The sequence below is a fragment of the Cervus canadensis genome, chromosome 24, assembly GCF_019320065.1.
Source record: "Cervus canadensis isolate Bull #8, Minnesota chromosome 24, ASM1932006v1, whole genome shotgun sequence".
NCBI lineage: Eukaryota > Metazoa > Chordata > Mammalia > Artiodactyla > Cervidae > Cervus > Cervus canadensis.
Window position 1 is genome coordinate 4,819,053 of NC_057409.1, and position 26,360 is coordinate 4,845,412.

General features: G+C 61.5%; 1 protein-coding gene across 12 annotated transcripts in view; it reads right to left on the minus strand.

The window, feature by feature from the left end:
- Positions 1 to 1,639: 1,639 nt before the first annotated feature.
- LOC122426485 (RAP1 GTPase activating protein) overlaps positions 1,640 to 26,360 on the minus strand; it is a 68,383-nt gene continuing 43,662 nt past the window's right edge. For 6 of the 12 annotated variants that reach the window (XR_006265172.1, XR_006265171.1, XR_006265166.1 and 3 more), the window contains 23 exons: positions 24,649 to 24,684; positions 23,638 to 23,685; positions 22,377 to 22,415; positions 21,636 to 21,821; positions 18,186 to 18,289; positions 17,833 to 17,911; positions 17,398 to 17,451; positions 15,932 to 16,015; positions 15,624 to 15,724; positions 15,357 to 15,486; positions 14,178 to 14,333; positions 13,651 to 13,722; positions 12,984 to 13,070; positions 12,443 to 12,580; positions 10,330 to 10,461; positions 8,486 to 8,563; positions 7,419 to 7,528; positions 6,250 to 6,363; positions 4,006 to 4,129; positions 2,957 to 3,059; positions 2,470 to 2,604; positions 2,144 to 2,185; positions 1,647 to 1,746 (listed from right to left, as the gene is read on the minus strand). Coding sequence is in view for 5 of the 12 variants with exons in the window: in XM_043445467.1 (XP_043301402.1) it covers positions 2,177 to 2,185; positions 2,470 to 2,573; positions 2,957 to 3,059; positions 4,006 to 4,129; positions 6,250 to 6,363; positions 7,419 to 7,528; positions 8,486 to 8,563; positions 10,330 to 10,461; positions 12,443 to 12,580; positions 12,984 to 13,070; positions 13,651 to 13,722; positions 14,178 to 14,333; positions 15,357 to 15,486; positions 15,624 to 15,724; positions 15,932 to 16,015; positions 17,398 to 17,451; positions 17,833 to 17,911; positions 18,186 to 18,289; positions 21,636 to 21,821; positions 22,377 to 22,415; positions 23,638 to 23,685; positions 24,649 to 24,666 (2,070 nt within the window). In the remaining 7 variants the exon portion in view is untranslated. Of the gene's footprint in view, positions 1,747 to 2,143; positions 2,186 to 2,468; positions 2,605 to 2,956; positions 3,060 to 4,005; positions 4,130 to 6,249; positions 6,364 to 7,418; positions 7,529 to 8,485; positions 8,564 to 10,329; positions 10,462 to 12,442; positions 12,581 to 12,983; positions 13,071 to 13,650; positions 13,723 to 14,177; positions 14,334 to 15,356; positions 15,487 to 15,623; positions 15,725 to 15,931; positions 16,016 to 17,397; positions 17,452 to 17,832; positions 17,912 to 18,185; positions 18,290 to 21,635; positions 21,822 to 22,376; positions 22,416 to 23,637; positions 23,686 to 24,648; positions 24,685 to 26,360 lie in introns of those variants that run through there. The other 6 variants (XM_043445469.1, XM_043445466.1, XM_043445468.1 and 3 more) reach the window with 4 other exon arrangements.

Here is a 26,360-nt window from a genome sequence, read left to right on the forward strand (position 1 = left end):
CCCACGTCTCCCCCACCCCACCCTCCCCCGAGGCCCTGATCGCCCCTTTATCGCCCCAATTGCTCTGCACGGGCTGAGCGCCTTCTGGCCGCTGGACAGGTTCAGCCGGTCCCCGCCCCCATCAGTGCAGGTACGCGATCCCTTGGCGCCCCCTGGTGGCCACACGGGGAACACACGTGACCTTCGCCCACCCACCGGGCGCCCGACGCTGTGCTGGGTGTTCGCTCGAGGACGGACCCCCGGGAGAAGTACTAGCACTCCCGTGTTACAGAAGTGGAAACTGGCTCGGAGAATCTTCTGAGTTTCTCAGCACCACCAGCGCGTAGCAGGACTCCAGTTGGTGGGCGTGAGTTTGAGCAGGCTCCGGGAGTTGGTGATGGACAGGGAGGCCTGGTGCAGTCCATGGGGTCGCAAAGAGTCGGACAGGACTGAACGACTGAACTGAGCTGAGCTGACTTCAAAGCCAGGTTCTCCCTGCTGGGGAGAGGGAACAAGGTGGGAAAAGGGCAGAGGGGAAAGCCACAGCTGGTGGTCAAAGAGCCCATGGCTTGGCCTCGGAGGTGTCTGCAGACCCAGCAGCTCTGATTTGGTGGGGATGGCGGGGTGGGGAGGTTGGGGGGTGGGGAGTGGTGGGGCGTAGTGAACAGGCTCTTGGTCTTGACCACAGCACCCCTAAGATCTGTCTGGGGTTGATCTGAGAGGAGGGAGAGGGTCACATGAAGCCAGGTCCACCTCGGGGTACAATAGCGATAAATAGAATTTATTTTGTACAACTGTCACCGACACACACACGTGGCCACAGGGGCTTCCGAAACAGGTGCTGGGGCCGGAAGGCTGCCCTTTGGCGTGGTGCCTAAAAAGTGTGGACACACACAAGGATGTGGACTCACAGCAGCTGTGCCTGACTGCCCACTCTGTGCGGGGTGGGGTGGTGCAAAGGTGAGCCAGCTGAGACCCCTCGGCCTGGAGTGCCAGGAGCAGGAGGTGCCGGGGGTCGAGCCGGGGGCTGGCGGAAGAGCCACGTGGGCCCCCCGACGCCCACAATGGGGTCACTCGTCTGTCACGTAGAGGCAGTGGGCAGGGCCTCCGCAGGTCTGCGGCACACGGCCTGAGGGTCTAGGAGGTGCCATGGGCACAGCCAGCCCCCTGCCCCTCAGCCGACCTGGGGCCCCAGGAACCCCAAGGAGCAGGAGAGGGTGACGGGAGGCCCCCGGGAGGGCAATCCTCCATTCTGGGGCAGCTGCGTGGAGTCTTCAGTGACCTCTGAAATGATCTCGTCCATTCAGAGCAGAGGCACCCAGAGAGGGAGTGTGACGGGCCTAGAGTTGCACAGCGGATCCCAAATCACAGGCCAGGACTCAGGACTCCCAGCCCAGGGCTCCTCCTCCCCACCGCCTCCACGGCAGGCTCTGCGTGCACCGAGATGTCTCAGCTCTCCTTTCCAGCTCACTCCCTCGAATCCAGAGCAGCACCCAAGGGTGATGGATGAGCCAGGCCTGGAGTCCCGTTCCAGCTGACCTCTCCCCGCCCCAGCCGGCCCCCCAGCCCAGGGGGTGGGGACGGTGCCAGCAGCTTCCCCGCTCCCAGGGCTGGACGGCTCCATTCTGCAGAGACAGCCCGGACATGGGCCAGGAGGAGGGCTGGGGAGGCGAGGGGCGGGCCCCAGGCTGGTGCTGGCCTCGGGGGTGGAGGTCCCGTCTGCCTGGATCTGCCAGAGCATCTCGCCTCGTGCCTCTGCGGCCTCGTCTGCAGGGTAAAGGGAGACGGACGCGCCATGAAACAGGGAGACAGCAGTGGAGGGGTCCCACCCTTGGGACGGCAGGCTCTGGATCTTTCCATCCCAAGGCGAACCCCCGAGACCCCTCCCTCCCAATGATTCCCAAGTCCCTTTTAGGCTCTCATCAGATCCTCTCAGCAACTCACAGGCAGAGGTGAGGCAGAATTTATTGACCCACTGTACAGATAAGGAAACTGAAGCCCAGGGTCACCTAGCAACTGAGCGGCAGAGGATTCAAACCTAAATATGTAACTCTCACCCCGCAGAGGTGATGGAGAAACAAACAAGTCGGCCCAGCCCTGCCTTCCTCTGCCCTTTCTCCCCCGCCGGCCCCCAACCAAATAGGAGCTGCGGGCTGGGACTGACCTGCTCGGGGTCACCTTCAGAGCAGCAGAGTGGCTAACAGCCCTGTGGTCAGAACAGCGGCAATACAGGCGCAGGGACAGGGGATGTGGGAGACACGGGCGAGCGGAAGTCAGCGGTTGTGCCCAAGCTGGACAAGCCCAACCCCTCCAGGCTTGGGGCAGCGGGGCAGTGCGTCTTGGTCCAGCACCATCCCTGGGGACCCCTGGCCGCCTGAGGCCTCTCCCTAACAGCCGATCCCCCTCCCGGGGGCAGGGGGTGCTCTCCACAGGCCCAGCCCCCAGGCCATCCATCCCACCCCCACCCAGGCCCCTGGCAGCTGCGAGTACCAGCTGGGGCGTGTGCTGTTCAGATGCTTCCAGCTGTATCTTGATCTCGGGACACGCAGGGTCCCCCAACTTGCCGGCGTCGGGGTGGGGTGACCGAGAGGGGCCTGGGGAGGGAGGCAGGAGGGAGCCACCTCACTGGCCGCGGGGAGGCACCAGGGAGATGGGGGCATGGATGGGCGGTCGGCACCAGCGTCCCCCAACCCCAGCAAGCCCCTCCCTTGGGGACCCCCACCCTTAACTTCCGTCTTTACCCCCTTTAAAGCCCCATCAACCTCCAAGGCCCTTCTAGAAGCCACCAGTCCTCCGAGCCACCAACTACCATAATAGACGGGGTAAGGACCAGCCCACGGAGCCCAGGTCAGCGGCAGGTCCATCACACCCACCACCTGGGGCCTGAAAATGGGTCTCCATGCCCTCCGTGCCCAGCCCTGGGCCCCGCCCATCACAGGAGTGGCCGCGCCCGCTGGGGGGCTGGCCCTGCTGGTACCTGGGGAGCTGCCTCCGCTCGTGGTACTGATGCTGTCCTCCAGCCACGTGCTGTAGATGAAGGAGTCCCGCTTGTGGGGTGTCCCGGAGGAGGAAACGCTCTCCTGGGACGGCGAGGAGAGCAGGAGGGAGGTTAAGTCCTTGCCCGCAGCACTGGCTGGCTCCCCCTCCCCTCCTCACCCCTCCTCTGCTATAATCCACAACCCCCCTGACCCTGGCCCCTCTGCAGAGAGGGTGAGGGCCCAGCCATGTCTGCCCCAGGGGACCCCAGGAGGGCAGAGTGGGAAGAGAAGCAGACACAGACACACACACACTCTCCACTCATCCGTGCGTCCAAACCCTGATGTTCTCATAAGCCAAGCCACCGAGAAAAATCGAGAGGGGTCCTGGCCCTCCAAGAGCTCCAGGTCAAGAGGAGAGACAGGCTGGGAAGAGACTAGCGCAGTTCCAGATCCCAAGCCCCACGGGGTGGGGGCTCGGCAGTCTGCATGTGCAGCATCTGACATGGAGCCTGGCAGGGAACTGAAGGGTTGCCGGAACGAAGCGTGATGGAGCCAAGGACAGAGCCCAGGGTGAGAGTGTACAGGGGTTCCTAACCCACCCTGGGACCGGAAAGGCAGGCTTCCCGGAGGAGGCACTGTGAGGCTGAGCTGAGGAGGAGTAGGAGCCAGTCGGACAATGGGGGAAGGAGGGAGCAGGTAGTGTTCCAGACAGCGGACCAGCATGTGCAAAGGCCCAGGGGTAGAGTAGTAAGCCTGACTGGTTCGGGGGACTGGCTGAAGGAGCAAGGTGAACTGGCCAAAGGGGTAAGAGGCGGGGCTGGGGAGGGAAGGGCTAGACCTTCAGTGGCCTCACAGACTGGGGAACTGGGGAGCCACGGGAGGCTTCAGAGTAAGGGAAGGTCAGCCTGCACTACTCCTCGGGGCTGGGTCTCCTGATCACAACTCAGCCACAGCCGGTCTCACGCTTCACCCTGGAGCATCATCTCCAGGGATCAGAGAGCACCCCTTTCGTGCCGCCATGGGGCACCTCTCCCCCCAGGCCTCTCACCAGGCCTGTGTCGTCTGCGTCCACGCCCTCTGCTTCCTCCACGACGCTGGCGAAGCTGCTGGCGCTGGACGAGGAGCGGGAGAAGTCCTTCAGCACTTCTGCTCTCTGGGCCGCTGTCTCCGCTCTGCCACAGAACACGTCCCGTCAGCCAGCATCCGCGCTGGGCACCTCCTGAGCCAAGACCCCTGGTCCCTGCCCTCTCTGCCCAGGCAGGCCCAGCCTGCGGCCAGCCAAGCTCCACCATGGCACCTTATAGCTTCCGGGGCCCCAAGCCTCCCCGATGCCACCGTTCTTCCTAACACAGAGATCCTGTGGGGCCCCAGTCCTGCTCCTACCCTGGCTCCCCACTGCCCCCGATGAAGCCCAATTCTCTTGGCTGTATGTTCAGTCAGAACTATTTATTTATACACCATCGGTTAATAGTTAAAACCATGGGTTAATAGTTATACCATCAGCACCATCATTGAGTGCAGATTTGCTCTGTGCCAGGCACTGATCTAAGTGTGTTGACCCCAGTTATCTCATTGCTATCATTATTGGACCCATTTTACAGATGAGCAGACACCCAGGAACAGAGAAGGTGGGCACCCAGCCCGAGGTCACACAGCCCGAGGTCACCCAGCCAGAGGTGGAAGAACAGGCAGGATCCAGGCCTTCCACCTCCACAGTCTGCTCCCGTAACTCTCTCTCAGGTTCCATGTCCAGGGTCTTTTCTCCCCACGATCACCGTATCACACTGATTATTCCAATGTCACCAATGCAGCCGGAGGAGCTCATGTAACACTGCACTGGATCTCCTGCCTTCTAGCTTCTGCTCAGAGAGAAACATCTACCCACTTGTTCCTTCCTCCCCTCTTTCTGGAGGAAAATCCACTGCGGGCCAAACCGTGTCTCCTGCCTGGCACTCCATGCCTTCCCTCAAGTCCTAAAAAGTAAATTCACTTTTCAAACACCAGCCGGGGTGAGGGGGGGACACCGCCTCAAGGAGGCCCTCCCTGATTCCTCTGTGCGGTGGGGGGGTAACGACCCTCTCTGCTCGGCTGTCTCGTCCTGTCCCTGCCACATTTTCCTGCTTCCCTGTTCACCTGCCTGACTCTTCAGCCCAGGACGGGCCCTCTCCCCAGCCCTCTCACCCCCGGGGCTCAGCTGACAAGCAGTGAATGGAGGGCGGCCTCCGGGCTGGCCCCTCTGCTCCTGGGTCTACCCTCACATGGTGACCACAGCCGGCTTGTGAAAGCATCACTCCTCTTACACAAAATCCTCCAGAGCCTCCTTGCTACACTTAGGATAAGATCCAAAGTTCTCAGGCTTCCCTGGGGACCCCGTGGGAAAGAATCCGCCTGCCGATGCAGAGAAGATACAGGTTTGATCCCCGATCCGGGAAGATCCCACGGGCTGTCGGGAAACTAAGCCCGAGCGCCACGAGTACTGAGCCTGTGCTGGGAGCCCGAGCGCCCCAACCCCTGAGCCTGCGTGCCCAAACTACTGAAGCCCCTACGGCCCAGGCCCCACGACATGAGAGGCCTGCGCCCCACCGCTGGAGAGGAGCCCCCGCCCTCCACAACTAGAGAAAAGCCCGCGCAGCAGTGAAGACCCAGCACGGCCAAAAATAAATACATTTTAAAAAAAAATTCAAAGTTCTCACATAGCCTTCAAAGCCATGATCCAGCCCCTGCCCAACTCTTCAACTCCTCCCATCTACCGTCAAGGACCACCCGGGCCCAGCCTCACTCACTCAGCTCCAGCGACACCACCCTTCTGCCGAGCCTTCAGGCATGCCTCAGGGCCTTTGCACTGCACCCTCCTCCCACTGCCACGCCGCGGCCAGTCCGTCCTAACAGGGCCGACTCCTCACTCAGCTCTCAATTCCAACCTCACCCCTCGGTAGACGTCTTCCCTGAGACCCCATCTAAGCCCCCGCCCCCACCTGGCCACTCTTCATTGCAACCTCTGCTTTATTTTCCTTCCATCATCGCTACCTGGAAGTAGCTTACTAGATTCTGTTACTCTGGGCTGTCAGCCCCGCGAGGCAGGGGCAGCTGACTGCCGTCTTGCAGAGCGTGGCGTGCACAAAGTGCTCAGCGGGTGTGTGTCAGAGGAGGACCCAGGAGAGTGCCCGGGCCCCCTGCTGCCCTGGGGTGGCCGTGTCCACGTTCCTGGGCAGCCCGGGGCCCAGACAGTGGGGGAGAAAGAATGGGCCCGCCACACCCAAGCCCCCCGGCTCAGCATGCCCCGAGCCCCAACCTGTTTTTGGTCGTGGGCATCTCTGGGGAGCTCTGAGTGGATGAGTTCTCCGACTTGGGCTCCTGGGAGGCGTGCCCGCTGTCTGGGGTCTTCTGGCCGGCCGGGGGGCTCTCCCTGCGGGGCACATGGGGGCAGCGGAGGGGATTCAGCACCAGGCCTGGCCTCAAGAAGGAGCCCCAGGCGGGGAGAGGAGGTCCCGGGCACTCCTGCCTCGTACCCACACCCCGCATCCTCAGGGGCCAGCCCCGGAGCGGTCCCCGCGGCCCCTGGGCTGACCAGGAGGGAGCAGGCACTGCGGGAGCACCTACGCAGAACATCCGCGGGAATTCCCCGGCGGTCCACGGGTTAGGCCTTGGCATTTTCAGTGCCACGGACTCAGGCTCAATCCCTGATCTCAGAACTAAGATCCCACAAGCCGCACAGAGACGCCAAAAAAAAAAAAAGTAAAAAAAGAGACAGGACATCCCCCATGGGTGGGGGTATAAGTGTCCCCTGTTATGGATAAGGAGACCGGAGTCCAGAGATGGGAAGGGATCTGCCCAGGGATGCGCAGCCAGGACGTGGCAAAGCCAAGGCGTGAACCCTGGATTCGTGGGATTCCAGGCCCTCCTGCCTGTGAAGGGAGGGCCAGCTCACTCCTGAGACCTCAGGGCCCCTGGCGCCCGGCTTCACGCGCACGGCGCCAGCGCCGTGCCGCTGCTTGTGTGTGTCCTCATCCCTGTTTATTCTCAGCTTAGGACAATGAAGCTCAGAGAGGTTCAGTGACTTTCCCGAGATCACACAGCTGCAGCGTGGTGAAGACCGGATTCACAGCCCAGGAACGATGCTCTGCTTCCCCGAAGGCTCCCTGCTTCTCATGTGGCGGGTGCGTTGCACACCCCGCTCACACTGGTGTACTTAGAGAACTCCGCAGACCCCAGCTCTGCCCCTCACCCGCCGCGTGACCCAGGCCAGGCCCTCCCCTGACCTACGGCTCCCTCCCGGGAGCCTGAGATGACGAGCTGGCGCACAGCAGATCCTCGAGGGTGCGGGCGGGTGTCACCGGTGGGGACAGAAGGGGAGAAGGCTGGGAGCGCCCTGTTGTCCGCTTTCCTTCGCCACTGAATGGGGGTCGGTGCAGGGGTGCGGGGCAGGGAGAAGGACGCCATCCCGCCCGCCGCTCCACCCACCTCTTCTCCTGCACCTCCTGGATGTTCTCGATGCCGATGGCGCTGCTGCGGCGCGAGCCGAACGGACCCGACTTCTTCCTCGTGGGGCTCTTGCCAGGAACGATCAGCGACTGCGGGCAGAGGCCCCAACTCAGTGCCCACCTGCTCCCGGAGCTCCAGGGACCCCCACCCACCCAGCCCACAGGCCACCCCCAGGGGCCCCTGCTGCCCAGGCCCCAAAGCAGAGGACCGTCCACTTCCCAAGAGAGCCAACCTAGTTTACAGATAAAGGAAAACAGGCCCAGAGACAGCAAAGGGCTCCCCTGAGGTCACACAGCAGGTCTGGACCCAGGATCTTAGGAAAAGGGGGCAGAGGCCTGAGCGGGGGGCTGGACAGCCCTCCTGGCTGGGGCTGGTGGGGAGGCCAGGTCCTCAGAGCAGCAGCCCCCCGGGCATTACGGGACCTGCAGCCGGAGGGCGGCGGGGAGGAAGCAGGCTCAGCCACCAGGCCCTGTCCCACTCCAGCCCTGCTGGGGAGGCTCTAGCCCGGCAGATGAAATACCCCCGCTTCAGTTTCCACGCACGCTACTGTGGGCCACCCCAGGCGCCGGAAGCAGGCCCCCCGCCCCCCGCTTCTCTGGGGCAGGCAGGCAGGATGGGGGGCCCCAGGGAGGCAGGAGCCCCCAGGCCAGTTCACAGCCGGGACCGGGAGGTGGGCAGAGGAGGGCAGGGCGCTCCATGCAGGCCCGGCGATATTGGGGGACGTGCAGCTGGGTGTGGGGTCTTCAGGTACCAGAACCCGGCGGGGTCTGGGCCAGAGCCCCAGGGGCCAGGGCAGGGCCAGAGCCCCTGGTGGGGGTTGGGCGGGGCTGGCTCTGGCAGAGGTGCCAGGCCCCAAAGCAGGTTGCTGAGTGCCGTCAGAGCTGCAGGCACTCCGTCCTGCCTGGCCCTCGGGCCTGTCCCGGGGGCTGGGGGGGCGGGGGCGGGGGGTGGGGGGCAACGTCCCCAATATGGCCTCCGTCCTGAGAGCGAGCAGAGAACAGCGCGTGCAGACAGCCTCCAGAGCCGGCGGCCCCGCGGACGACAACCTCTTCCACGGTTCCTATGCCTATGGCACTGCCTCGGCGTCCGAATCTACTGGCACTTTTCCCGGGAATAAGCAATGACTGGCAAGCGGCAGAGGGCAGGGGGCAGAGAGAGACAGACAGACAGACGGAGAATCAGAGAGGCAGGATGGCAGGACAGGGAGAGAGAAGTGGGACAGGGAGAGGAGGGAAAGACAGACAGACAAGGACAGAGAAGAAGAGTTGGGCAGGGGGTGAAGAGAGACAAGGCCGGGAAGGAAGCAGAATCACACGAGAAGGGGCACAGGGTGAAACACAGACAGACAGACAGAGACGGACCCGGGGATGGGACGGACAAGAAGAGATGGAGAGGGGAGGCACAAAGGGAAAAGCCAGGGAGAAAAGCGGAGGAAAAGGAGCAAGAAAGGTGCAAGAGGGGAGAATGCACAAGAGCAAGAAAGTTGGGGGTGGCGGGGAGAGGGGGAGAGGAGAGAAAGGGAAGGAAAAGGAGGCCACGTGAAGAGAGGGGAGAGTTGTGCAAAAACAAAAACAGAAATGGCTCTGGTTACTGCCGTGGCGGGCCCGCTGGCCTGGCCCTGTCCCCGGGGCCCCTCTGCAGCTGCCCGCGGGAGGCCGGGCCCCGCTGGGGGGAGGAAGAGAGTGGCCGGGGCATCGGGCTTGGAGGAGGGTGGGCTGCAGCTCCCGTGGCGGTGGGCTTGCTGACGGCTGGGAAACGAAGACTCGCCTCGCTCCCCCGGCCAGGCCAGACCCCGGGGCCGGGGCGGGGGCAGAGCGCGGGGGGTCCCTCCTGCCACAGGACACGGCCTCACAGCACTGAGCACAGGGCTTGCTTGGCATGCAGCTGACAGTCAATAAATGATGGATGGGAGGATGGATGGATGGAAGGATGGATGGATGGGTGACAGAAGGAAAGACGGATGGGGAGGGGACAGCAAAGCAGCAGGCGCAGAGCTCGGGGCTGGCCGCTGGGCAGTGGCAAGCAGACAGGCCCCCCGCTGAAGGCCTTTTTCATCCTGCGCCCAGCACACCCTCTGTGTGTTAGTGGCAGAGTCCCACAGAGCCTGGCAGACAGGAAGTAATCACTCAGGAGAGGTTCACACGGAAGCCCAGTCCCTGACACACAGCAGGCAGCCACAACCACAACGGCCTCTGGGAGCACACGGCGGGCGCTCACCGAGCTCGTTCCCCGATAGGTAACGGGTGACCACTGATACCCAGGGCTCATCACAGCAGGCCGTTTCCTGACACATAGTAGGTCCTCATACAGCAGCTCAGGGCCTGGGCACACGGCAGACACTTACAGACGCAGGTCCACACGGGAGCCCAGGGTCTGACACACAACAGGGGCTCGCAGACACGCAGGGCCGGGCCCACGGGAGACGCTCACATGTCCACACAGCAACCGGGTCCTAATACACAGCTCACACGGCAGCCCAGGTCTGGACACACAGTGGGACCCATCAGCATCTCAGAGCCAGACACGCAGCAGATGCTCACGCAGAGACCCAGGTCCTGACACACGGTGCGTGCCCACAGCCTGACACACAGTAGGTGCTCCCAGAAACTCAAGGCGTGGGAAGAGGTGTCCGCACAGCAGCCCCACTCCCAGCGAACGACAAGACAGGAGGTGCTCCCCAAGGAACGTGCGAGGGGGCTGACACGCTGCAGAAAGTCCCGGCTGGATAAGGGGCCTGGAGGAGCGGGGGGCGGTGCGCCAAAGGGCTGGAGAGGGGGCCGCAGGATCTCAGGGTCACAGCCTGGGCGCCTGACCCCCTGGACAGCAGTGGCGGGACCTAGCCTAGAGTCCGGGGTGGGCCCTGGGACGGCAGGGCTGGGGGGGCACTCACTATTCCAGCCGCCTTGGCCAGGTCGGGGTTACTGGGCGCGAAGCTCCCACTGTGGCTCGTGGACACGGTGTGGGGCTTCTTGTTGCTCAGGCCCATGGCGTCCATGGACTGGCTGCGGCTCCGGATGACCCGCTGCGGAGGTGGGGCAGGGGTTTCGTAAGGCCCCCCGCTCCCTTGGGGAAACGCAGGAGCCACCCACCGATGCGACCCTCGGTGACCCCAGTAAGGCCCCTCCCGTGAGCCCACGCGTGCAGAGGGCTGTGTAGGCCCCGGCTCTGCCACTAGCTTGCTGGGTGACCTTAGGAAAATCACTCCATCGCTGAGCCTTGGAGCCTCCCGACCTGTCGTGCGGCTGTGGTAAGGACCACAGGAGACGCGGAGTTGTGACCCAAAGCGTGTGCAGAGAACGCCCCAGAAATGCCCGTTTCCTCCTTTTAAGGGTCTCTTAGAGCTTGCTTTCCTGCGTGCTTTTCTTTCCTCCCTCCCTCCCCTCCTTGCTTTTTTCAGACAGCCTGCACGGAAAGCTCACGTCGGGCCACGGTTCTCTACCTTTGCTCTCACTCAATCTGCCCCAGGAGGCAAGCACTGCTACCAGGCCCACTCTCCACGAGATGAAACCAAAGCAGAGGTGGGTCTGGGACCCAGATGCCAAACCCAAAGCCTAGGCCGTGGGCTCTGCTGTCCGAGAAAGGCTGTGACTTAATCCGGTGCCCACCAGATGCGGGGCCCTGGAGCCCTCCGTCAGAGAAGACAGCCCGGGCCCATGCCCACCCCATGCACTTGCTGTCTCCTCCTCGCAGAGGTAGGGCTCTCCTCAAGCCTCTTTCTCAAAGGCGGTCTGTTCACCTCAGCCCAGGACAGAACTTGGGCGGCTTGGGCTAATCCTCTTATGCAAACCCACGTCTCCAGCTTTGTAGCCTGCCCTGGGGTAAAGGTGAGGCCCCGCCAGCCTGGCTGGGCACCTGGAGGATGGGCAGTCCTCCTCCTGTGGGTGGAGGGCACAGTGGCCAAGAGGTCACTGCCTGGGGACCTGCAGCCTGGGGGTTCCAGGCCCCGCGGGGGTCGGAGGGTGGGGAGGGAACTTTCTTTCTCCTCTGTCTCTCAGGCTGATGGTAGTCGCCAAGGTAAATGGGCACAGCTTTGCATTTTGTTTCTTAACTTACATTACACTGATCAAATTGCTTTACAAATAATTCTCAACAGCTGTATGAGGTAAGAAGCCATTACCCTAAACAACAGCTTAAAAAAAACCTGAGGCTCAGAGAATGCTCAAGAGGGTAAGCGGAAAGGCTGCAACCTGAATCCAGGGTGTCTGTCCTTTCAACACTAAGCTGACCATTCATCGGAAGGACTGATGCTGAAGCTGAAACTCCAATGCTTTGGCCACCTGATGTGAAGAACTGACTCACTGGAAAAGACCCTGATGCTGGGAATGATTGAAAGTGGGAGGAGAAGGGGACGACAGAGGGTGAGATGGCTGGACATGAGTTTGAGTAAACTCCGGGAGTTGGTGATGGACAGGGAGGCCTGGCATGCTGCAGTCCATGGGGTGGCAAAGAGTAGGACACTAACTGAACTGAACCAGAGGCAGCCTAAGCGGGTCACACGGCCTAAGGCCATACAGACCAGTCCCTCTCCTATGGCCCCTTGTTCACGTTCCTTCCTGGACCTCTGGTTTCTCTCCCTGGGTCAGGGCTCGGGGGTCCTCGCTTCTCTGCCCTGACTTGGCAGCCACCACCATTGGCACAGGAGCGCTCCAACCTTCTACCCTCCAGGCAGACTCCGCCCCCAGGCTTAGGCCCCGCCTCCAACCACCAGCTCCTCCTCCAGCCAGAGCGCATCTGACAGCTCCCAACCGCGGCTCTGCCCGGGGCCCACGCTACGCGAAAGCCTGGGTCCACCCTGAGGCTCACCGTCCTCCCGGCTCTACCCGAGGTACGCGCCCACCTGGCCCGAGCTCGCGCCTATTCGCTCCACCCCGACTCCACCCCCGAGCCACGCCCCCCACGCGACCCCGCCTCTAGCCACACCCCCACCTGGTCCCGCCCCGCATCCCCGCACCTCATCCCCACCGCATCCCCGCTCCATCCCTACCCTGACCCCCGCCCTTCACCTTGAAGGACTCGAAGAAGCCGCCGCCCCCGCCGCCGTTTTCCATCTTGTCCTCGTCGCCCCCCAGGCCCATCATGGACTGGCTGTGGATGTGCAGCTCCTCATAAAGCGTCTCCAGGAGGGCGGCCCGTGTCCGCTCCTGTCTCAGAAGAGACCCCAGGGATCAGCCCTTCTTCCTGCACTTGGAATCCCGGCCGCCTTCTCTGAGTGGGAAGCGGGCCTGGGCCCCGGGAGCCTATGCCGGTTTCTCTCGGGCCCCTGCGCAGCCCGCCCCACCCCGGGGGGCTCACCACGCCTCCTCTGAGATCTTCCTTCCCCATGCGCTCCCTCCACTGCGTCATGTGTGCCGTCAGCCTACCTCCGAGCCCCTCCTGGGCATTCCTTAGTGACCACTGCTTCCTCTCCCTGGATTCTGGCCCTGCTCACCTTCCCCCAGGCAGCCCTCCCTAAGGCCGAGGTCTGAACATGGCTTTCCCCTTCCCAGGAGGCTCGGCTGAAATTCTAGGGGGTGATGGGACCCAGCCGCAAGAGCCCATCCTCACCTCCAGTTTGGCAAACTTCTCTGCCTTGTAGCAAGCATATTCGGCATTGATCAGCTTTGTCAGCAGAAATTCCTGGAACTCAGGCCCCTGGGAGCCCCCAGCGCGGAGAAGAGAAAGGGGGGAGGTCAGGGGCACACAAGAGACCAGGGGCTGGGACCCAACTAGTCAGGGGCTGGGGCTCTGCTGGGTTCTGTCCTCTTCACTCCCAGTGCCCCAGCCCAGGCGCCTGTGAGAGCCCCCCTATGCCCTTCACAGCTGCCCACCCCTCAGGACAGCTGCATTGGGGGTCTCCCACCACCTCCGTCTGGGGGATCTGTTGGGGGACTGGAGCCAAGGCTCCTTCTGAGAGGTGAGAGACGTGTGCCCCCATCCCCAAACACTGTAGAAGAAGACTGAAATTGTCAAAAAGACAAGACTGGAGGGAAGTCCACAGAGTCTGCTATGCGGAATGGAAAGCCATGATGCAGTCTGCTCCGTGACTTTGTGAAACAGTCACCGTTCTTACCAAGATGGACAGAAAAGCTGGGCCCCAGCCCACCGGTTAGGGGGGCCTGGCTGCCCTGGCACACGGGGGCGCCACGGCCTAGTACAGCACACTGTGCACCCCCAAGGCCCCCACCCATTCAGTCCTGCTCGGCCCGTGGTGGGGCTGGGGGCTGCCCCTCACCTTCCGAAACACAGCGGGGTCCGGGAGGGGTGGTCCAAAGAAGGGGACGTCATCTCTCGCGGTGACGGACACCTGGAAGGGAGGGCGGGTGTCCCTGGGGAGTCCCGACACCAGCCAGAGACACCTGATTCGTCTCCCTAGCCTGGTGCTGGGCACAGGGCTGCCCCTTAGCGTGGGACATTTGGTGACTATAGATGGGGTGGGCGGACCCCAGGTTTTCAGCAGCTCCATCCTTAGTCCTGAATTTGAGTGGTGAGGAGGGGTGGAGGGTCTCCGGGCTCATGAGGGCCGAGAGGAAGAGGAGACTAAAGGGCGGAGGAGGGTAAACAGCCTCTTTGAGGGGACGGACTTCAGGCAGCAGAGAGGGCGGGATGGGAATCCTCCGCCATCATCCGGGCAACAGCCGGGCTCAGAGCCCTCCGGAGAGCCCCCCTATTTAAACCTGTGAAAACCGAGGCTCGGAGAGGCCTTGCAGCAAGTGAGGAGGGGGCAGGGGGGTGCCCTCGGGAAGCTCCGAGATCACCCACCTTGTAGAGGGGCCCGTCGGGGCCCCCACCCTCGGCCTGCACCACCACGTAGGCGTGCAGGAAGTTGGACGCAATCATGTCCGGCACAAAAGGCGTGTTCTCATCTTGGAAGACCACAGCCACGATGTCGTTGCCAATGTGTCGCTTCCGCTGCAACTGAACACAGGGCCACAGCCTTTCAGCGCCTGGCAGGGGGCCCAGGGGGCTGGGGAGGGTGCCCGCTGGGGTGGAGGGGGGCTGGGGGTAGGCAGAGGGCACATCTAGGGAGCTTCCCCCCAGAAAAATGTGGTGAGAAACTGGTCTTAAAATTTTGTTTTCTTGGAATTCCGTGACAGAGGAGAACGCTGAGGCTGAGAGAGCAGGGTCTTCCAGTGACCTAGGGGACTTGAACCCAGGGCCCCAGGCCCTACCTCTCTGCCCTCCTCCTGTCTAAACACCCCACACATGGCCCCTCCTGAACAAGTTAAGTCCCACTCGGTATATATGACTTGCTAAAATGAACAGAGAATCTTATTCAAAGAAAATGAAAAGACATTAAGGGTAAGGAAGAAACGCTTCCATTTTTCTCCCATGACGCCCTCATTCGCCTGGGGTGGAGGCGTGGGGGTCACAGGGAGAAGGCAGGCAGCTCCCAGGAAGCTTAGGGCAAGGTGACAGATCTCTGAGTTCAGCTCGGGGAACGTGCCTTGGGCTTCCTCATCACCAGCCCTCTGCAGAAGGTGGGAGCCATTATTCTCCCCAGGAACACTCTGCCTCCCGCTCCCACCTCCTCTGCAGCCTAAAAGTCACTTGATCTTGAACGCTTTGCCTGACTCCCACCTCTGCCAAGTCTAAGTGCCCCCACGTAACCTGACAAAACCCTTCACTCCCGGTAAAAATCCTCACACTTACTGATCTCCTGCTCCATCAGTATCAGATACTGTGCTAGCCACTCTGTGTGCATCCTCTCACTTGGGCTCACCTGTGAGGTAGGTGCCATTATCATCCCCATTTCACAGATGTGGAAACTGAGGCTTCCACGGCATCACAGCCACTTTTCACCCTGCCCCCAACCAGAGGAGGCCACAAGTCGGGGGACCGGATCACTTCCCTCTCCCTATCCCAGGCCCCCCTGAGTCTGGTGTGGTGGACACTGAAGGGGCAGGTAGATGGGGCACAGGAGGACAGGCGGGAGGCTACCTGCTGGGCGTCCCCTTCTGTGTAGGGCAGCTTGGTGGACACGTGAAACATGATCTCCTTGTTGCGGAAGTTGCAGTACACAGACTCGGTCCCCGTCTGCCCGTGGGTCACGTCCAGGCCTCCTCGGAACCTGCCCCAGGCACCGCCCCCAGGCCACGGCTCAGTCTCCAGCCCCAGCCAGGCCTCGGTGGAGCCAGGATGGGGGCTCTGTCCCTGCCCAGAGGCATGGGTCAGATTCTCCTCTGCTTAACCCAACCCGGGGCTCACCCCTTGAAGTCCTGCAGTTTGACCTTCTGGCCCAGAAACTCGAGGAACTCCACGAAGGCGGGGCTCTCCTCGTTGGTGCTGAAGAGTTCTTCCTCGGAGGTCTGGGGGAGGGGCAGGCACGCAGAGGGCAGAGGTCATCGAGCTCGGGTGCCATCCCCCACTCACCCAGGAAGGCTGGAAGGGGGACCTCTGGCAGCCCCGGGGTTCCTGGGCTCGAGTCCCCAGGTAGGTGCTCTCCATGGCCAAGGTCTGAGGCCCCCGGTAAGCGGGCAGATGGGCACGGGACGGGGAGGAGGAGGCCAGCACACCTGCCCGAGCTTCTGATAAATGACTCCGAACTTGAAGTTATTGCTGATAACATGCTCATCAAAGGTGACAATGAGGCGGGAGGCCTGCAGGGAAAGGGTGACGCATGAAACACACTGCTTTTATTTTTCTTTCTTTTTTTACTTTGTTATTTATATGTGCATATAGCCAATTAACAGTGTTGTCACGGTTTCGGGTACACAGCGAAGCACCTCAGCCATACATATCCATGCATCCGTTCTCCCCCAGACTCCCCTCCCATCCCGGCTGCCACGTAACACTGAGCAGGGTTCCCTATGCCGTACAGTAGGCCCTTGTCGGTTATCCATTTTAGATATAGCAGTGTGTACATGTCCTTCCCAGACTCCCTAACTATCCCTTCCCTCCATCCTTCCCCACTGGGAACCATAAGTTCATTCCCTTAAAGTCTGACACAATGCTTTTTCAAGTTGCTGTTTATGGCTCTATGGGCCTAGCACTGTGCCAGGCACTCCACACGCATCATCTCATCTTCTTGGAAAGGGTCCGTGAGGGACTCCTGCTACCCTCATTTCACAGATGAAGATGCTGAGGTTCCAAGAGCTTAAGGAACCGACTTAAGGTCTACAGCTGGCAGATGGCAGAGCTGGGGCTTGAACTCAGTTGGATTCCGAAGCCTAAGCTCATTGCTCCTGAGTTTTGCCCACGAGCTCCCGCCCCAACTCTGCTCTAACACCGGCCTGAAGTCCGGCTCTTCTGTGAAGCCATCTGATCGTTCTGGAACAGACCAAGTCCCTCCACTGTGCTGTGGAGCCTTGAGCAAGTTCCCCTCCTCACCTTGTCCTCTTCTGTACCTGGGAGGTGGGACCTGATCACTGAGACCCCGTCCTTCAGGGGACCTTTCCTGGACCACTCACTTCTCAGGGACCTCACCTTGCTGGGGAATTCAGTCAGAGCCACAGGCTGTACCTGTCTTTCAGGGTCCAGCTCTTTTGAGAAGCCCCCTGGCTTACTGAAGATGAAGCCCCTCTCCATCCCACATTTTCATAGTGTCTTCAGCACCCAGCAACAGAGCCGCAAGTGCAGCTGCCATCTGCTGGCTGGTACCTACGGAGGCGCCTGTGTTACCCTCTCCCCAGGTCCCCTCCGGAGTCAGAAGGCAAGGTCAGTGGAGCCTTGGCTCGGGAGCACAGATGACCCTTAGGAGGGTCCCCAAATGGCACTTGGGAATTTCCAGAGGTAACTGGAAGGCAGTTAGCTTCCAGGCAGACAGCACTGGGTTCAAATGTGGACTTCCTTATCTGGCGGGCATCCCTAGATAGGGCACCAAGCCTTTCTGGGCCTCTAGTTCCTCTTCTACAAACTGCGGACTCTGCAGGCTTGTTGTGAGGATTAAATGAGAGAACTTAAGGAAAGTGCCCTGCACACCGCAGGTGCCCGATCCATGCCCGATCCCCTAGTTACCCGCCCTCCCCAGGTCCAGCCATACCTTGGGGTACAGCACAGGATAGAATCGATCCACATTCACATCTTCACACACCAACTGCAGGAGGCGAGAAGGGAAGGTATGAGGATGGGGTATCTGGGCCTCCCGGGCCAAAGTCGGGTGGCGGGGGACAGCGGGACAACAGAGAGGCGTGCAGTTAAGGCGGAAGCAGACCTGGGGGCTCACTGTCACTCAGAATAAGGTAGGGAGAACTGGGGGCCCCTGTCTCCAAAAGGTGCCCTAAAGAGTGCCCCAAACACACAGCCAGCATGCAGGCATCAGGGGAACACAGAAGGGGCAGGACTCCAGAGACAGGCCACAGCACCCAGGCCAGGATCTGGGGCTAAAGCTGAGGGTCTGCAGGGGCCAGGCCGCAGCCCAGCTCTGGGCCCACGGGGGTTGCTCGCAGAGCTCCGCCCGACAGAGCAGAGACCTCACCTTTGCCATCTGGACCACGTTGGGGAACTCAGTGAGACAGGAGATGGGGATGACGTCATGGTATGTCCGGCACTTGGTCCTGGGAGAAGAAAACCCATACTGAGGGGTGAGGAAGGGGGAAAGGGAGACGGGAGCCCCGCCCCAGCCAGTAAGACCAGGAGGGGCAGACCTCCGGGAGGTCCAGAGGGGAGGAGGGGCCAGGCCTGGCTCAGGCGCGGACTTGCTGTGCAGCTTCAGGAAAATCGCTGGCCCTCTCTGGGCCTCCATGAGGGGAACAGGTAAACTAAGACAGGCTCGCAGACCCCGAGTCCATGGCTCTCCCAGCTGCCGCAGGCCCCCCGCCCCGCCCTCACCTGAGCAGCAGCCGCAGATGTTCCTGGTCCCCGATGACATCGTACTTGAGTGAGAAGACAAGGTGGCCCAGGGCGGTGTCCAGCGAGTAGTAGTTAAAGTGCTCCTGGGGGGGACGGGGGCCAAGGGGGCGAGCGAGGCTGAGCCTGAGGCTTCCAGAACCCGGCCAGAAGGCCAGCTCACCCCTGGGCGGGGGCCCCTCCCCAGGCAGCAGGTGCCCGGGCTGACAGCACACTCTGCCTCAGACAGTGCATATGTGTGAGTCGCTCAGCGTGTCCGACTCTGCAAACCCCGTGGACTGTAGCCCGCCAGGCTCCTCTGTCCATGGGATTCTCCAGGCAAGAACACTAGAGTCGGTTGCCCTTTCCTTCTCCAGGGGATCTTCCCCACCCAGGGATCAAACCTGGGTCTCCTGCATTGCATGCAGATTCTTTACCTTCTGAGCCACCAGGGAAGCTCTCAAAGAGACCTGCATTTAAATCCCAGCTTTGCTGCTGGCCAGCAGGGCAACCTGAGAAGGTCACCTTCCCTTCTGTGCCTCCGTTTCCTAGTCTATAAAATGGGAGTGAGGCCAGCTACCTTGTGGGAAGGCGGCAGGGGCTGGAAGAGACAGGGCCCGAAGCAGAGAAGGGGTTCCCGAATGTCTGGAGTAACCTCGGCTCTCTGAGTTCTCAGCAAAGTCAGGACCACGTCTGCACACACAGGGCATCTCCCAGCCCCTGCCCTTCTCCGAGGTGGGCACACAGTGTCTGTGTGTGCGTGTGTCTGTGTGTGCACACACATGCGCTCAGGCATGTCCGACTCTTTTGCGACCCCCTGGACTGTAGGCCGCCAGTCTCCACTGTCCATGGTATTTCCCAGGCAAGAATACTGGAGTGGGTTGCCATTTCCTACCCCATGGGATCTTCCAGACCCAGGGATTGAACCTGTGTCCCTTTCGTCTCCTGCACTGGCAGGCGGGTTCTTTACCACGGCACCATCTGGGAAGCCCACACAGTAGGTGCTCAATAAAAACATGGGTTGACTGACTGTTCAACCCATAGCTCTGTGGCCCCCGAAGCCAGGACCCGTGAGAATCAGGAAATGAACCATCATGAACACACTGGGCGGCTGACCCGGCCGGTTCCTACCCTCCCGCCGCCGTACCTGGGAAGCCAGGAGGTTGGGAAGAAATACTCCCCAGGGCCCAGGGCAGGCACCCCGGACAGCAGGGCAGGGCTGGCACCTGCAGGTGGGGAGGCCCCAAGGCCACGGGCTGGGGTGCCAGATTTTACCCCACGTGACCCTGCGTTCTCCTGCCAGCTTGGCTCCTCAGCCACGCCCGCCCCAGGAGTCATCATTGAGGAAAGAAGTCCTATTTAAATATAAACAGCTGCACTCAAAGGGCAGGAGGAAAAACATGCAAGGGCCAGGGGATGGACCCTACACATCCACAGCTCAGGGGCAGTCTGTGGGGACCTGGGGCAGAGACCCCCCAGTTCTGCTGGGGCACAGAGTAATGGAACCCCCCCAATGCTTGGCACCATCTGCGAAAAGGGAGAGGCAGGCACTTGGCAAGGAGGGCTACACCGAAGTCCTCAGGGTGGGGAGATTTCCCCAGACCGCCCCCTCCCCCGGCCAGGGCCCGAGAAGCCCAAGGAGAGTAGGCTCAGGGTCCCAGGGGGTCAAGGCCAAAGTCACCCTAACCTCTGCCAGGACGGGGCCCACCTGTCATTATACCTCCTCCAGGAACCCCCAACCTGTACCCACTCCAGTCCTCTGGTGCTCACGGCTCCACCTTCATGGCGAGTGGTCACTCACCGCTGTCACTCATCACTGCGCCAGCAAACTCCTCTGAGTGCCAACTGTGTGCTCGGCCCACACAGCCCCCCAGGTCCCACCAACTAAGAGCCTCTGGACAGTGGGCTCCTGGGGTGCAGGTCGCCCTCCACTCATGGGTGGAATCCCCTGCCCGGTTCTGGGTTTGTCCCCAGGCAATAGCTCCTGAACCCGAGCCTGCTGGTTTGGTTCCGGTCACCCTTTCTCCCCACTTTAGCACCCATACCCACCAGCATCAGGCCAACGCCCTGGACCCAGACTCAGTACACGCAGCTCCTCAACACCTCAGAGAGCTGTGCCTCCTTCCCGCATGTGCACAAACACACACACACACATGCATGTGTGCGAGTGTCAGGAACGTGACCATGTGTGTGCATGCACGCTAAGTCGCTTTAATTGTGTCTGACTCTTTGCGATGCTATAGACTGAGGCCTGCCAGGCTCCTCTGTCCATGGGATTCTCCAGGCGAGAATACCAGAGTGGGTTGCCACGCCCTCCTCCAGGGGATCTTCCCAACCCAGGGATCGAACCTGCGTCTCTAGTGTCTCCTATATCGTCAGGCGGGTTCTTTACCACTAGCGCCACCTGGGAAGCCAGACTCTTCCCACAGCACGGCTTAATGGAAGGTCAGCCAGAGCGAGGTCCAGCTCCGAGCTCAGTAATTGTGTGACCTGAACCGATTCACTTTACCTCTGAGCCTCTTGTTTCCTCTTCTGGAAAAATCAGGACAGTCCTGATGCCACAGAGTTAATCATGAAGATGTAATAACAGTTAACATTTTACTGAGTACCTACTATGGGCCAAGCATGGTTCTCGATGCTTCACATGTGCTTTTATCATCCTTATTTTTATAGATGAGGAAACAGGCTCAGGAAGGTTAAACAACTTGCCCAAGGTCACGCCATGAATTAACGGAGGAGTCGGAGAAGCGCCCCCGGGGTCACGAGACTGCGGAGCCCACGCAACATTCCGCCACCTCACTTGTAACTGATGGTACCTGGAATGTGGTCCCGGCCTGTGACCTCCTCCCCAGCTCCCGCTGCCTCGTCCAGCAGCGTCCGCCTAGGAGCTGGGTGATACTAGCACACACTGTCTGGGGCAGCGTCCCGGATCTGGGGCGGGTGGTGGCGTAGGGGTTGCCCCCGTCTGGGTCACCCCACGGCATTACCATCTCCCCACCTCAAGCTGCCTGAGCGCACGGCCTGGGTCTGCTTTGTCTGCTGCTGCATCGCTGGTGCCCAGAACCGGACCGGGCACCCAGCTGGTGCTCATCACTTGCTCACCGAGCACTTGCTTGGCGCCAGAGGCCTTTCTGCACGCCTCACAAATATCATCGTGTTGAAGGCACAAGGTGGGAATCACCACCCTCTCTGTTTGTACAGATGAAGAAACCAAGGCACACAGAGGGGAAAGCGCAATGCCCAGGGCCCCACGTACTTAGAGGCAGACTCTGCTAACCAGACGCCATCACACTGCCTTGGTGCCATCCGTGTTTGCTGATTGAATGAGTGAATCCACGACGCATGCTCCCTGGACTCCCGGGACGGCTGGCCGGCCCAGCCTCCACCCCCAGGGCTGGGCTCTGACCCCCTCCCCACCCAGCCCAGCACCCCCAGCCCAGCGGGCCACCCCACCTTGCCAAGAAAGTGCTTCCGGTAGAGGCGGGCGGTGTGGTTGCACTCCAGCTTCACCTTGGTCGTGGGCGACTGCAGAGGCTCCGTCTCTGGGATGCTGGTGATTTCGTGATTGGTGCCTTCAATCCAGTAGCCCCCAAACTGGGGCAGCAGGATCAGGGGGAAGGGCCCTTCTCGGCCCAGGACCTGAAGGAGCACTCAGCTGAGGGCCACTCACCCGGCACCTCGGTGGAGGCCCTTAGGACACCCCCCAACTCGGACCCAGAGCCACTTCTGCCACAGCTGAGGGATACCAGGGGACAGCCCGGAGCCTCTGAGGGTCCCAGGGCTCACACCCCGAGCCCCCTCCCATCTATCTGGATGGCCAGAAAGTTTGTTCAGGTTTTTACAGACAATGGGATGGAAAAAACCCAAATGAACTTTTCGGCCAAACCAAACCAATTTTTTCCTGCAACCCTTTTCCCCCCCCTGCAGGCCCCAACCCAGACACACACAGCCTCGGAGGATGGGGGTGTGGGGACAGGTAGAGCCGGGGGCCAAGAGGCTGGCCAAGAGGCAGACGCCTAAGGGTTCGAATGGGCTCTGAAGTCTTGGGCCTGTAAACAGAGGCTCCGGCACCCACAGCAAGGCCTGCAGTCAGGCTCGTGAGGCGGATGAGGACCCGGGTGTCCGGACTCCCTGCGAGAGCGTCTCCAGGGCTGAGGGTGGAGACGGGTCCTGTGGGGTCTCCGGGCTGCTTACCTCGTGGACGCTCGGGTATGGAATGTAGTCCTCCTCCGTCTGCAAAACAGGGCAGGGCAGAGGTCACCCTTTTCCTCTAGCCTCCCCAGGATGCCCGTGGTTCCGCCAGCACCACCCACCCCGGCCCCCAGGCGGGAGGAGTGGATGGGGCTGTATTCCCACCTCCCCATCTCACGGTGGGGGGCTGGGGGGTGGCCCCACGAGGCAGGGGCTGGGGCAGGCCGAGCTCACGGAGTGCTGGCAGGATCTTCTGGGACCCCTCTGCCTGGGGAAAAGGAGGCTCACTGCCTCCCCAGGAGACACACCTCGGGGCCGGTGGGCCTCAGTGCATGGGAATGGCTTGGGGGGCTGGTTACACAGACCACTGTGCCCCACCCCCAGAGTTTCCGAGGCTGTGGGTCTGGGTGGAGCCCAAGAATTTACATGCCAACCTGCCCTCCGGCTGACGCTGATACTGCTGGTCTGAGGACCACACCTTGAGCAGCCTGGCTCTGGACAAAGCATGAGCCTTGTGCCCAGGAAAGCCCTCATCCCCGCAGCCCCGGGCCCACTCCTGCAGGAGCCACCGGTCTTCTTGGAGGGCAGGGGTCCCCAGTCACCCACCACAGAGCTCGATACCTATCAGGAGGGGCCTGCATCCCCCACGCCAAGAAAATTCTGAGTCTAAAGAAACTCCATAGGTGCCTTTCAGTCCTGAGTGTCCTGGCAGTCTCCTCTGGAGGGGCCACCCCCTCCCCATCTCTTGCCCCCCACCCCCCCAGCCTTCCCAGGCAGGAGCTACAAGGCATGGGGGAAGCACACGCCTCCTGGGTCCTGGGCGTGCATCTTCCTGCAACTGCTCATTGTAGCTGGCTTCAAGGAAAACCTCTTATAGCAGGCTGCCGTGAGGGATGGGGCTTCAGTTCTGGGAAGGGGGAAGCCTGGAGAGGCAGCGGAGTACAGCGGGTGAGGAGGAGTGGAATCAGGGCCCCAGGTCTATAGCAAGCAAGGATTTCTCCGCATCTCGGCCTCCCAGAGCGCAGGGACTAGGTGTGCCAGGCTTCCCCCTTGGCCTTAGCACCTGGCCAGCATTGAGACCGCTCCAGGAAAGGATGCTGGGTTCTCCTAGGCTGGCTGCTTCACTGGGCCATCACTTCTCCCACTCCTAGAAAGGGGGCCTGCCTCCCCCGTCCCCATCCCCTTCCATCCCCAAGCCCTTGGGAGCGTGCTGCTCAGCCAACCGCCCCCAGAAAGGTGGAGTGGGACCAGCATCCAGACTTACTTTGAGGGGTGGTGGGAAGGAGCATCGCTGTTCATCCATCCTGCTTCCCTGCAAAGAGAAGGCAGCACAGCCATCACGGCCCTGCCGTGCCCAGCGCAGGGCTGCTCCCCGCTGCAGGCAGCACCCCCTCCAGGTAGATGGTGATGTGGGGGCGGGGTAGGGGTGGGCGCTCCCAGGGCAGCGTGCTGGGTACCCAGGCCTCCGGCTGGCCTCAGAAGAGCAGGCCCTCCTAGAAGGCCCTGGGGCTGAGGGAGGCGGGCAGCAGCTGGGGGCGCTGGCCGCTGCTGGGAGTGGGGGCAGGGCTGATGCAGGAGCTGGGGAGGGAGGCGCCGTGTCTACACAGATGCACGCTGAGAAGGAGCAAAAGAGGAAGGAGAGCGCGGAGGGAGGGAGAGAAGGAGGGGGAGAGGGAGAAAACTCAGAGGCAGAGAAACAGAAAGATGGCGGGGGACAGGGTCTGAAGGGTGAAGGCAAGCTCCCGAGCTTTGTTCAAGTCCCCTGCCCACACCTCCCAACACCGACCCGAGCCAAACAGCCGGCAAGGGGCCTGGAAGACCAGAGCGGAGGAGCGGAGGGGGCAGGCAGAGGGGGTGGGGGCCGCCCTCCCCGGAACCTGCAGTCCAGCCTCTGGTTGGCCCGTGCCCTCTTCCCGCTCCACATGGGGGTCCTACAGAGCCTGCGATGCTCTTGGGAGACAGGCGATGCTCTATGTAGGTGGGGGTGGGTTGAGGGGCTGACTCCGGCCGCCTCCACAGGAATAGGAGCTGGGGAGACCAAGTGGGGCCTGGGCCCGGGGTCAGCCAGGAAGCCGGGCGTTAGCAGTGCCCGGCCTCCCTTCTGACCCCGACGGGGAGCTCTGGATGTCACTGTCTCCTCCCGGCACGGCCAGCAAGAGCTCCCAGGCCAGTCCTCAGAGCGATGTCGGGCTGAAGATATAGCAAGGACCGACCCCCCAGCCCCAGCCCAGCCCCCTCTGTGGCTCCCCAGAACAGGCTTCAGAGCCCACCTCACCTGCATCTTTTCAATCATCTCAAACAGATCTGTGTTCTGCAAGAGATGGGGAGAGCAGGTCAGTGCTGGGGTGGCCCCGCAGACCCCGCAAGTCCCCAAGGCGTCTCCACCCACCCCAGCCGTCCTGGTCCTCCAACTCTGACCAATCCTGGGGACCTGTCCGAGCAGCAAGAGGGACCCAAAGGGACACCGTTTAGGCTGGGGCTCTGCGCCACGGACTGGCGGAGTCTGACCAGCTGCCCAGGGTCGTCCACCCAGAGCCCAGGACCCTCACCAGGCAGCCCCCCGCAACTGATGCTCTGCCCCAAAGGAGGGCCTCAGACAAGAGGGCCGTGACCTTTAGGGAGAGACACACCGCAAGAGTGGCAGTGCTAGGATCAGCCCACGAGCCCCTCAGAGGAGCCCCAGGTCGCAGCTCCAGAGATGAACCCAGCTGGGATCCTGGGGAGGGTTGGTGGTTCCACCCACCTCTGGAAGGAGGACCCCACTCTCCCCACCAAGCAGTGTGGGCCTGGGGGCTGTCGGGGGGCGGGGGGGCCAAGAGAGGATGCTGAGCAGTCCGGCTGGCCCAATACCTGCGTGTGAGTGTACACATACCCTCCCCTACCTGTGTGTGAGTGCACACACACTCTCCCCTACCTGCATGTGCGTGCACACACACCCCCTCCTCCCTCTCACACGGCCGCCGGGCTCTCTCGAGGCCAGCCTGGGCACACACGGGGTTAATCCAGCCATCTGCCAGCTGTGCTTGGCAGCTTCGGCTTCTCCAGCGCCAACTCCCTATGAGCCTTCCTGGAAGGCGGCATCCTTGCTGGCTGGCGGGGCTGGGGGCTGGGCCTGGGAAGCCCCCGGAGTCTCTAGGAGGGCGCCCCTCCCCCAGCACCTTCAAGGCCTCAATTCAGTCAGCTCCTGCTGCCCAGTGGGGGCACCCCAGAGCTCACACACACGTGTGCCGTGGGGTTGTGCACCAGGAAGCACATACGCCCTCTTTCTCTCTCTCTCTGGATCAAACACACACAGGCCTACACACCAATATTTAAACACAGTCTCACTGTACCAAAGAAAGCAAACACACAGAAACCCACATGCACAAATCCACCAGGTCTGTGTACAGTGCTTCTCAGACTCAGAGCTACACACGAACATACACACACGCATATCAGTGTCCTATGTTGCACAACAGCACGCTCCCTCACACACACAGAGGTCCATGTCCCCCAGGAGCCACACACACAGAGGCAAACCCACCCCTGTGTTTTGCTGTGCTTGATTTTAGTCGCTCAGTCCTGTCCAACTCTTTGCAGACCCCATGGACTATAGCCCACCAGGCTCCTCTGTCCATGGGATTTCTCAGGTGAGAATACTGGAGCGGGTTGGGTTGCCATTTCCGTCTCCAGGGGATCTTCCCCACCCAGGGATCGAACTCGAGTGGCCTCCTGCAGTGGCAGGTGGGTTCTTTACCACTGAGCCCCCTGGGAAGCCCTACCCACATGAAAATCTGTGCAACTGCACCAGTAATTGACATAAAGCTACACAGACACCACACGACCGCTCTCAAGACTGTGTGTTGAGAGACACAATAACACGTGCTTGCAGACACAGGCAGGCATGTTCATGGAAGTGGAGCCACAGAGCCCCACCCCCACCCACAAGCTCGCCCTCCCCAACAGAGTCACACACTCCGTGTAAAAGACACGACAGACTTGATGCCA